At 35.2% G+C, this 12,525-nt stretch overlaps 1 protein-coding gene across 1 annotated transcript in view; it reads left to right on the top strand.

Annotated features, from left to right (window-relative positions):
- The window catches only part of LRRIQ1 (leucine rich repeats and IQ motif containing 1), a 112,073-nt gene that overhangs the window by 380 nt on the left and 99,168 nt on the right, over positions 1-12,525 (top strand). The window contains exons 2-9 of the mRNA XM_032999856.2: positions 1,537-1,648; positions 2,662-2,756; positions 3,955-4,060; positions 4,328-4,551; positions 6,493-6,567; positions 6,745-7,953; positions 8,888-9,040; positions 11,136-11,286. Of these exons, the coding sequence (XP_032855747.2) occupies positions 1,537-1,648; positions 2,662-2,756; positions 3,955-4,060; positions 4,328-4,551; positions 6,493-6,567; positions 6,745-7,953; positions 8,888-9,040; positions 11,136-11,286 (2,125 nt within the window). The remainder of the gene's footprint in view (positions 1-1,536; positions 1,649-2,661; positions 2,757-3,954; positions 4,061-4,327; positions 4,552-6,492; positions 6,568-6,744; positions 7,954-8,887; positions 9,041-11,135; positions 11,287-12,525) is intronic.

Raw genomic sequence — 12,525 nt, 5'->3', positions numbered from 1 at the left:
CTGAAGCTGGAAGATTTTATTAAAGCTAATGAGGTAGATTAAATCTGGATGAATAAACCAGTGATTCTTCAGTAAAAAATCTGTATTTAAATCTTACAAGAGACTGTCTTATGTTTGAAGACTTCCTGATACTAATTTCATATAAATTGGTGCTTCAAGTCCTCTTTTTTGCATGACATGATTTTTGGGAAAGATCTTCCTATGAAATCCAATCAGTTATTTGGGTCCTTTTCTGTTATTTTAATCTTTTGGACTCAGCAAAAGTGTTGGTCTACAGGATATTAGGATAGATGATATTGGTCATATGGGACTGTAAATCTTATGTTTGATATGACATAAAGATAGGCAAAGACATCAGTGATAATTGCATAACAGGGATAATAAGCATCTTAGCTTGCACCAGAAATAGTGTGGCCATCAGGAAGTAGTTATCCCCCTGTACCTGGCACTGGTGAGGCCACACCTCCAATACCATGTTCAGTTTTGTGCCCCTCACTACAGGAAAGAGATTGTGGTGCTGGAGCATGTCCAAAGGAGGGCAACAAAGCTGGTGAAGGGTCTGGAGAGCAAGTCTTATGAGGAGCAGCTGAGGGAACTGGGGTTGTTTAGCCTTGAGAAAAGGAGGCTGAGGGGAGACCTTATTGCTCTCTACAACTATCTGGAAGGAGGTGGTGGTGAGGTGGGTGTCGGTCTCTTCTCCCAGGTAACAAGTAATAGAACAAGAGGAAACAGCCTCAAGTTGTACCAGGGAAGGTTTAGATTGGATATGAGGAAAAACTTAACTGAAAGGGTTGTCAAGCATTGGAACAGGCTGCCCTGTGAAGTGGTTGAGTCACCATCCATGGAGGTTTTTAAAAGATGTGTAGAAGTGGTGTCTGGGGACATGGTTTAGTGGTGGACTTGACAGTGTTAGATTAACAGTTGGATTTGTCGATTTTAAAGGTCTTTTTCAACCTAAACGAGTCTATGATTCTATGATCATATGATTTATGCACTCACATGCTGAATGCCAGCAATATTTACCATGATTTACACATTTGAGAGGAGGCAGTCCATTTTCCCAAATCCTTGTAGTAAAAGAGTCTTTTGAATAGAAAGTATCTGTGTAGTAAAGAAAGTTGAAGCATCTGATTTACATGCATACTTTAAATATTAGTCAGTTTTAAATTAATTAATTTTTTAAAGAGTCTGAACATTTTTAAGAAAAAGATCCTGTGCATCATATGTATTTGGTCCAACACAATTATAATGTTAATTGAAACATGCTTCTGAAGATAGTGGAATATAAGTTACTAAAATGTGGTTCCATCAAAATTTAATTAAAATGTAATTAAAAATGAAAATTCTTAATTTTTCAGTGGGTGATAAGACAATGGGAAGAGTGTAGGAATTGGGAACAGTTTTGGTAGTAATTGCTACTAAATCTCCATCAGTTCTTTATAGGTGAAGCCAAAATGAGCCTTTATTCTTGCATACGTCTGGTCATGGCTGTGAGATGAAAATGTAGAATTTATGCTAAACGTCATGTTTTTCTAGATTTCAGATGACTTGCCAGAATCAGTTCTCTCCTATTTAAACTTTATAAAGAGCAGAAATCAAGATGCTGAAAAACTTATACTGCAAGACTCAGAAGATGAAGAAACTACAAGTAAGCAGGGATCGCAGTTAAAATATTTATCCACCTCATATTGCCAGTGGAAGTTAGACTGACAATTGTCAGTAAAATAACACAAACTTTCGAGTTGAGTAAGGAGTGAAACCTATTGCATCAGCTTCTGAGTGCATGCTGAAAATCTCTAGGAACAAAACCATGCAATGCTGTCTTCAAGGATTAACATCTGAGCATGAATTGAATTTTTCTAAAAATTCATCTGATGCTAAACCATAGACCACGGCAAGTTGCAAGATCATTGTCTGAAAGAAGACTTGGGCCATATTCTTCATGGGAGTCTAAAAATAACTCACTTGGAGCTGAATTTAAGAGTTCTGTTTCAATTGAACCCCATAGGATGTGTTTAAAGTCTATCTTTAGAGATATCCAAGCTAGCATTAAATGAAATGACCTTATAATTGAGAACAATATTGCTGTGTCAGCTGTGTGACTAAAGCCAAGCTCATAGGTTATGTGACAGAGAGCTGACATCGTCTGTTCCATTCTAGTTTTTCACATCATCTTGGGTTTCTTACTCATTTAGTGTAACAGTCTTTGTGAACAGAAGTTCAATATTGTCTATACATTTTGATATTTGAGGAAGGTTTATTTTTATCCTTTTTTTTTTGTAATGGACACTCATTATTTTTGCAGTTCTTTTTGTCAGTTTTTGACCTATCTGATACAAGTTCTACTGTAATTTTCTACACAGAAGAATTTTTAATGTGCTTAATGCTGTGGAATTCTCTTTCATATTTGTTATTACTGGATTCTTACAATATCATTGTGTCTGTTCCAGTTACACATATTTTCTGCTTTAAATTTAGATAAATGACTCATATATATATATTTGAGTAAAATTGGGGGGGGAGGTGTTAAGCGTTTTAAAGGGAAAAAATGCTTTATTTTGGTTTAAAGAAATTTAGTAGCTATGCAATATAGATCAGAACTGAATACTGGTAGGGGATTTTCTCTCTGTGTACTGAATTATATATTTATTTCTTCTTTAGGTAACATTTATGGAGTAGTTTCTTGCCGTGCTTCAGATTACTTGGCAGAATTGGCTTCTGAATATAATGAAGATCCAGAACAATTTAAAAAAAGGGTATTCTCTATTTAAACAATATTTATAGTGAACAAAATTATATTAAGTAATCTAGATAACATACACTTGCTTTTTTGACCTCCAAAGGAGACATACAGATGTGTTCAGTTTTGTTTCTGTCAGACTATCTATAAGGTATTAAGATGAGTTTGTATACGCTGTTCTTCAGAACCAGGACATCAGCTGTAAAACACCATGTCTATAAGTTTTAAAATTTGAAATAAATTCTCTGTATCAGTAGTTGAGACGCTGAGCACAAAAATCAATAAAATGAAACTAAACTTACTAATCCTTTAATGTTAATTATTTGCAAAATATTATCTCAGTGGTGTGATACCACTTTTAAACACTAATTCTTTTTATGATGATCAGGAAGATGTGCTACTATTAATCTTGATCCTAATATATTCCATTATGTTACAGAAAATGTAAGCATAATAATGTCTGTAACTTTCAAAGACAGATCAAGAATTATGAGCATGGGTTCTTTTATATCTTCATAGGATTTGCCTGAATAGCTTGTGAAGTTCTTAGAAAGACATAAACCTGCATTTAATTTAATCACTTTTGGTTTGTCAGCTGGCTTTTATTAGTGAACACTTTTGCAAACATGATTTTCTGTTCTCAGAATACCGTTGTTTAGAACAGCACAATTACTTTATGTTACTTCAGCTGCATTACAAATATTAATATATACCCCAAGCATGTGATGAACAGATGATAAACGAGCAGGAATAGATTAGTTCTTGCCAATAAAGAACAGTGAAAGAAATACAGCAATCTTCATCCCCATAGCATTATTTTCAAATAGACTTCTTAACAATGTTCTCTGTAATTAGTTCTTCCCCTATGTGCATAACAGTATTACTGCATAAATATAGGGTTTAATTCCATAGAAATTAAATCCTGAATGCAAAAAATTATTTTTTACAAGTCAAAGTGTAAAATATATTTAAAAAACACATAAAAATATAATGTATTTTGGAAAATACTCCAATATTTATTGCCCTAGAAAACAACATTTTGATGCATACGTTTGCATTATTCAAGGTCTTAACGATTCCAGTCAGTAGTAAGTTCTGTATTATTGTACTTGTCACATGATGAAAACCTTATCCTTCTTCTGGAAGATTTTTGTAATGTTCTGTTTTTAAATTTAGCTTATTGCTTCTTAATGACAATATTAAACTATTATTAGGTTCTATTCGAAATTGAAAATGAAGACTTGCAGATTGCTTCAACACCTAGTTGTAGTACGCAGTCCACCAGTGATGAAGTGATCACTGATGACCATTTTTTTACAGGTATGCAAATGCATTAGTTGTTTGATTGAGTTGGTTTTTAGTGTCGTATAACTATTTCCTGATTTTCAGTTTTCATGAGTATCATAGCATTCTTTGAAGAATTACATGTTACAGTATGCAGTAGATTTTGGTACTTTTTGATACTTTTGATACTGGCTGTATCAGCACAGAATCCTTTTCTTGTCAATACTTGAAAACTGTTTATTATCCCCAATGCTTATTAGGAAATTAAATAAAAGGTTTGATTGGTTGATTACAAATTTGTAGCTGAACTTGAAATGAGCCTTACTCATCGTGAAGTAGAAGAAAAGTGTAGACAAGAATTTGAGCAGTGGGAGAAAAGACAAAAGGAGCTTGAAGATGAGAAGAGGAAAAAGTGGAAAGCTGAGAGGGAAGCACGGGAAAAACAGAATGAAGAGGATCATGAAAGAAGGATGCAGCGTCTGGAGGAATTTGAGGCTGAAAGAATAAAGTTAGAGCTTCTCCATAAGGTAATTAATAATATTTAAGACAATCTGTTCCCGTTTAGAATATCCAAAATCAAAATCTAATGTGAAAAAAAAAGAGTACTTTCCTGAACTGTATGACTGTCCTAAGCTCTGTCTACTTGTGATTCCAAAGTGAGATGCAAGACATATTTAAGTATGATCCATTGGGTTTTATGCATTTACTGCTTTGATCAACAGTGAATGAGTTTTCCATGCTAAATGTTAAATTATTCTTTAGGCTTTTCCCTTACTAAGTTTTTATATTATGACACCAGCCAAAGTACTGGAAATGAGAGTTGTGCTAAATTATTCACAAATTAAAAACGGTCACTGTGCCTAAATAGAAAATACTTACTTTGGATCTCCCACCCCAATTTCACATTTAAATGAAAAATCATAGGTAAAGTAGTCTGAACCAAAATTATTCAGTTCAGAAATGCTGGTGCTGTGCTTTATCTAGGTAAAAGTTACAATACTCCCTTTCCTTGTCTGTATCTGGGAAACGGAGTCAGGCTTCATTTACCGAGTTCTGCCACAACAGAACATGGCTCCACATGTTGACTTGTATCCTTCTCAGAGTATCAAGTTGTGTTTTTCTATAGTGCATGGTGCATACTGAAGGATAAAATTTGATAGTTCTCCACAAAGAGCATAAAAATGTGAAGAACTGTAACATCCAGACATTATACTTGTGGGGCCACAATATTTTATAATTTAGTCCAAATATTTGTGTTTTGAGATGCATTGAGACTTCATTTTCAGTTAACTAATTTGTTGCTTTCTGAAGAGGTGGTCATCTTGGTTCCAGCAAGGTAATCAAGTCACCAAAATTAAGGAAGGGTTTAGTAAGTGCAAATTACCTTTGATCTCCGAAGGCCCGTTCAGTGTCTGATATAGCTCCCTTTTCAACAGGCCACAGGAAGAATTATATTTCCCTCCCCTCTTTGATGTCACAAATAATTTTTGAATCTAGAATGGCTCTCTTTCTCTAGGGAAGGTGGGTCATGTTCCCATCTGTACTTCACTTTGGTAGTGCTGCCACTAGCACACTCTTTGGAGGTGAGAGATGGAGATTAACTTCCCCCATTACGAAGGGTTCTAGATATCTAGTCTACTGTCTGAACAGTGTGCTTCTGAACATGCATGAAAAACAGTGCTTGGGCACCTTCAAGACTTTTAAGCATAAAGTTGGAAGTGCCAGTTTGTTCATACAGGTTCATTCATATCATACTGTATATTTGATTTGGCTGATAACAATTTATCTTGGTTCCACCAGGAGTTACGTGGTTCTGGAGCCACCTTTGTTTTTTAGGTACTTACTGCCTGCTAATTTTAAATCAGATGTAACTCCAGATCATTGGAATTTTTATTCTGATTTGAGAATATATTGGGCAAGGAGAGAAATGTATGCATTTGCAAATAGTGAGAAAACAGTCTTGAAATTTCATTTTCCATTGAGGAAATATTTCAGTGAAATAAAATTTCTTTAACTTTACTGAACAAAATTCCTGTTTGAAAGATTTAAAAATTATCAGTAACATACCAGTGCAATTAAAGGGGGACTGTTCATGCTACTTTCAGAGTATTTATTTCTGTTATGTTTCTGTTATCTGCCTATACTTTTAATGGTTGTTTCATAAGCATAATACTCATATTCAGTAGTAGTACAGAATTTGGAGAGGAAGGTGGCAGTTGTTTGGGTCAGTACCAAGGTGCTGACTCTCTGAAGGTATGCATCTTTCAGTACATGACCAACTCTGCATTACGGATGCAAGTGTCCAGTTGTTTATTTTGATACTCACACAGCTGAGTTTCTCATTTTATCTCAGTCATTCACCAAAGTGGACCGTTGGAAAGTCAAGAAGATGGAGGAGATTGGAGAGAGGGTGTTTTGTGATATTCCAGGTTTTGTACAATATTAATTTAAGTTAATTTGTTTTTCAGAAACACCAAACTGCAATAGAAGATGAGTTACAGAAAGAAAAGAAAGCTTGGAGAGACAAAACGATGCAACATGAGGTAAGGTTGTACAATTTGCTTTTGTCAAAAGACTGTGAGGTTACTATCATATATCTGAGAACGAATGTTATTCTGGAACAGTTAATACACCAGATTCTGTTTATTAATGATAAATATGTGCTAACACCTGTCCTATTTTAAAAGTGGTTGAAGTCTATCCTAATTGTTTTGGCCTAGGAACTGATCATGGAGTTACAATTGCAAATGGAAGAGGAGAAAAAGGCCTTCGAAGAGCAGAAAGCAAAAGAAAGACAACACCTGGCAGAACAACGGCATACAGCAGCTGTGAAAATCCAAGCTAGATTTAGATCATTTTTAGTCCATAAAAAATATGCTCCCATCTTAAAAGAGTGGAAAGATGAAATAAAAAAGAAGCAGAAAATACTAGAAGAAATAGAGAGAGAAATGAAAGAAAAAGAGGAGAAAATGAAGAGGCGAATGGAAGAAAATAGGCGAAAGAAAGAAGAGGGGAAAAAGAAGAGACAAGAACTTGAAAAACAGGAACATTTGGAAGAGATGAGAAGGTATGAGGAATATGAGAAAAAGAAAGAAAGCCTGAGACTTGAAAGGGAAAAACAGCTGCAAATAAGAAGAGAAGAACAGAGAAAACTAGAAGTAAAAGCAAAAGCTGTGATGACTGAAAGTGGAGAAAACAACAAAGAAAACATGAAAAAGGATATTCAGATGGAAAATACAAAAGTAATAAGACAACAGAAGAAGAAACTAAATAAGCAAGTAGAGGAACAAAAAGAAAACCAGACTGGAATGATGGCAGAAACAAATAATTGGATGATTCCAGCAGAAAGAAATTTTACACCAACACCAAATATGCTAGAATCTGAGAAAAAGGAACACTCTTCTCAAGTAAATAATGAGAACATATACGTGAATTCAGCAACACATGTAGAAGAAAAGTACTCACAAACTAGAGATCTTAAATCTCCAAATAGTCATACTTCAGAGGATCAATCTGTTAATTTTGGAGCCAATGACATGGTAAAAAATAAGGCAAACGATATATGCAGCAGTTTGCCAAATGCCCAGCCAAATGCTAGTAATAGAGAAGTCAAAGATCAATTTTCTCACTCTGAAACAATGAAGAAAACTGTGTTTTTAACAGATGATGCTAATGAGGAAGTCAGAGAGACCTTGGACAGAATTCAAGGTGTAGCTGAGTGTTCCAGTAGACTAGTTCTTCCTGATGATATTGAAAAAAAGAGAATAAACTGGATGGACACATGTAAATCGTGGTCTAAAATATATGAAGAAAACCGCAGAAAGCAAGCAACTATAAAAAAACGACCAAGGAAAAGTTCAGTTAGCAAGATGCCTCCATTAAGTACACAGAAGATAATTCATAGTGGCCCTTGGAGTACTCTGCAGCAGGTAACTATACAAAAGATTTAGAATTAAATGGGAAGCCATACCATCAATCTTTTAATTTGGTGTGTCAGCAGAATGCTGCTTTGGAAGAGGAAGAGATTATCAGTGAGCAGTATATAGATCTCAGTGAGAGTCCCTCTGCACAATTGCAGGATAAGGGCAATGAGAATGACTTTTTAATTCCTTTGAGCATTGTGGAGTGGACTGGTGTGGTATTAGTCTTCAGATGATTGATAGTATCTTAAGCCAGTAAAAGGCAGGACCTCCTAGCTCCTCCTTTCTGTTAAATTAACATGATTTTGTCTTTGTATGAAGATCTGCATTACAGCTCCTGCTCATCTAGCCACTTCAGAGTTTCGAGAAAACTAGTCTCTTCCAGAAGCAAGACATTGCTGATCAGCTTCTAGATGGTGTTTTTCCATAAAGAACATCTCTTAGTTCCCAGCACTTGCTTTTCTTACCACGTACTAATTTATCACTGTATGCTTTCTCTGTGCTCTTGTCTTTGTTATCCACTCTGAGATGACATACAAGACTATATACACTTTTAGTCTAAACTATTTTTGTCTGTTCTTGTGCACTCATTCGATATTTATGATAGTGTGATGGGAAACAATTCACACTATTAATTGCTTTGCTTAGTGTTAATCTTCCATCCATTCAAATTAATTGTCATTAGCAAAGCACTGCTTTTATTTAAGGTAGATGTTAAAATCAAACAGATTGTTTTCATAATAACTTCTTCCATTTAACAGACCAAACCCATCATTGCCATCCTTGTCTATATGAAAGGATTAACATTAGTTGATTTTCTAAAGTGTTAGTAGAATGTAGTTTTGAACTCTTTCACTTTAAAGAGAATAACCATAATGTGACATTGTTCAATTAATGTTCAATATACAGACAATTAATTTTATTTATCAATAAATGGATGTAGGTCACAACACTTACATTCGAAGATTTGCCAGCTTGTAGCCTCTCAACTCTATCCGAGTGTTCAAATCTTCAAGTTTTGACTCTGAGGCGCTGTGGACTAGTTGCGCTGGAAGGACTAAGTAGCTGCAAAGACCTGAAGTATATCAATGTGGAGGTACCAAGTGTATTTGATTCTTTATTATAACCCAGGGAGAAATGCCAGTTTTGCTGATTAGCTGGTTATGCAGTTGTATCCAACTGAATATATAACTTTTAGTGCCGTAAGAGAATAGGAATGTTAACAAAATGTTCCTAAATGTGAACAAAGTTGTATCAGCAGATTTGCATTGCATACAACAATTTGCATTGTACTAAAGGAACATCCTGCAAATGAATCAGGCTATACCAAGAAAGTGCATGATAGTATTAGTCTAGGATTGGTGTTTGTATGGCACAGTGATAGACCTTTACTTCAGTCTCTCTGATTTATGAGTGGGCAGATGCTGTTCACCAGAGCAGGTGCTCAGCTTAAGCAGAAGTAGGTAGAAGGAAGACTCCTTTGCAATACATACCTTGAATATTAGTTAAAATTACTCACATATATGCTTAAGGAACAGTGTAGTGAGTTGCACTAGAGGCTTAATGTCTAGGTACTTGCTACTACACAGCCTTACATGCTCTTGTAAATTTAATGACTAAAGAAAATGTTTTGTTATGTGATGCCTTTTAGTTCCAGAACTTGACAATTTACATGAAACAACTCTGTTCACATTTTTTATTTCATGTGTTTTAACACCACCAATTCATGAGAAAGTTAATATGCCCTTATTATTCATAGAAATCTTGAAAGTTTCTGCTTGCCCAGTAACTGTGGTTCTTTCCAAATTATGGTGCTTTTATTGGTTTCGGGATTTTTTAATGAATTCACAGAAGAGAACTGATAATAATTATAGCTACATGAGTGTTGTCTGTCCAGTAATTAGAGCTTTGCAGTAGGGCAAGTTGAAATACCTGTGTCCTTTTCTTAGTTTTCTTATCTATTCAGAATGTAATTTCTGGGATTTTCTAATTTAGGGTACCTCAAAATACAAGAGCAAAGAACTAGTATAAGGTCTTAATATATATCTAAGCTTCCAGTCTTATTAAGATTGGTATTTATATGTGAATATTTTTAGATCTCCTACAGAACAGTTTTGGTTTTATCGTTTGCTTTGTGGTTTATTTTTTTTTCTAATTATTTTAAAATGTTATGCTTTAAGTAGTATACAGGGCTGCCTCGCTGGGATATGTCAGGGTAATTTAGTTAAGGAGAATATTCTTAAATATACTTTAAAGTATGCTTTATTAATAATATGATAATTACATATATATTGCTAATAATAACTTTCGCTGTGCTGGCTAATGTAGGAGATGTCTTCCATTCAACCCTAATGAAGAAACAGCCTCCTTTGGGGCAGTCAAAACAGTCAAAGATTGTTTCATGGGTATTTTTCACACAGCTAAAGCAGCTGCCTCTGTTTCCATTGGACATTCATTCCTATTTGATATTGCCCCTTATTCTCTTGATACAAAAGCTAACATTTAAACCATATCAGTTCTCTGCTTTAACTTGCTGGTGCAACTGAAGGGGCTTGGTCAAGGGCAAGAATCGGTGTTAAGGCTTGCAAAGGAAACCTGTATACATCTCTGCCTGCAGCTGAAGGTAGCATCAAAATCTAGGCAACATGTTAATTCTGGAATAGTAATTAGACTTTTTGGCTTAATTGGTTTGTTACAGAGGCAGGGAATTTAAGTTTTGTTTGTTTGAGCATCTACAGGTGAAAAACAGAAGAAAACAGAAAGGACAGCAAATAGTGAAATAAAAATATGAGGAAGCATTATTAAAATGGTCTGGGGATAGGAATGTTAAAAGAGCAAGACTTCCTGGGGGAAGAACACTAGCTGAGAACAGTGTTGATGTTTGTGACCAAAATACCTCTAAATGCAGGTTTTCACTATTAGTAAATAGGATTCCAGCAAAGTCATAGGTGTCTTCATTAGTGTCTAGTAGATGTGATGGTTTCTATGCAGTTTTTAGTTCAATCTCTCAGGATTTGGGAATCTAGGAAAGAGTATATGGAAAAGACCACTCTGTGCTTGACTTCTCCTTACACTTTTTGTTTCAACTCCTGGGAATTTTCAGTCAGAATGAAATTCGAGATATATATTTGTTCTATTCCTGCTATTTCACTTCAGATACTATTTGATATTCTCATTTTCCTTTATTGCAGGAAAACAACATTGAGATAATTGACTGTGAAAATCTAGAAAATCTCTGTATTCTGATTCTGAATAAGAACCATCTTTCATCAGTTTGTGGCTTAGATGGCTGCATAAATCTCCAAAATCTTGAACTTTCCTACAACAGAATCACTCGAATTGGTAAGAAAATGAATTAAAAATTATTCCAATTTGTATAACAATATTTGTGCTGTTTATATGCAGAATTATATTTCCCTTGGATTCAGGGCTAGTCAGCTGCTAAGTCCAAGGGGAATGAGAATACAAAACAGACCTGCATTTTAAAGCATATTCAACTTAACATTTATTTGTAGTATGGCTTAGCTACTGCTGTATATTCCATCTACCTGGTCATGTAACTGTTGTCAGCCAAAGAGAACCAAAAATCTTTCTACAAGAGCCCCTGATACTACCTGCGCTAACTCAGTTGGAATATGTGAGTAGCCTGAGTTCAGTTTCTCTACAGAAACAATTAATATAAAGCCTAGATTTGCAACTGCAGAGAATTCCACTGTGTTCCTGACTGACATGGTAAGCAGTTATATAGAAATCATATTATCTGTCTGAGTCTGTGAACCATGCTAACACCAGACCACGTCCTCTCTTTCTACTAAAATGCTGCCCATTCTGTCTCCAAACTGTTGTTCTAGATTTCCCTCTGACTCTGGTTCTTCATCATTTCTCATTGCCCCAAAGCTGAAAAAAAGAATGAGTCTAAGTTAAAATCGTGCACATCATTTAAGGCACAGCAGGTGTGCCAACCCCTATTATATTTACAAAGGCAGTTTGTTATATTTGTTAGGTCCGAAAATTGGTGGGCAACAGATGTACCTTTAGCATGCAGTCAGCCAGTTAGGATTTATATGCACCCAGACCACTCAACAGATGCATCAATACATGAAATCTATCTGCCAGGAGATAGATGTTTTCTGTTGGCCAACCAGGAATTTTTCATGTAGTGATCAAGTATTTGACTCTCTGCTTCTACTGCCACTCAAACTGTAAAGTGCTTAAGGGATAGATATCATGTCTCAGCTTCTGGCAAGCCAAAAAAATTGTATTGTGAGCCTTATGTCATGTAGATTTTGTATAGATGTAATTAGGATCCAGAGCCTTTTTTACTGACAAAAGGTCAGGAAAGTGTAGTGCAGGGAAAATAACCAAAGGCTTTACTATTTGTAAGTGGAGAAGCCTTTTTTTTTGTTTTTGGAATGATGTTACGGAAGGAAGACCACTAGTGGTCCCTCAGAAGCAACATTAAAGGTTGAGAAAAGGTTGTAGTAAATTTCCAGATCATTACTTGAAAGGGAGCTCTCAAGGCCTGAAAGTAGCAAATTTCCTTCAAGAAGGCAGCACAGCAGATAGAACAGAACTAGATTT

This window comes from Tyto alba, unplaced genomic scaffold (genome assembly GCF_018691265.1).
Source record: "Tyto alba isolate M040663 unplaced genomic scaffold, T.alba_DEE_v4.0 Super-Scaffold_2, whole genome shotgun sequence".
In the NCBI taxonomy this organism is placed as follows: Eukaryota; Metazoa; Chordata; class Aves; order Strigiformes; family Tytonidae; genus Tyto; species Tyto alba.
The sequence above is the reverse complement of the archived record's forward strand: the minus strand, read 5'-3'. Positions and strand labels throughout refer to the sequence as shown.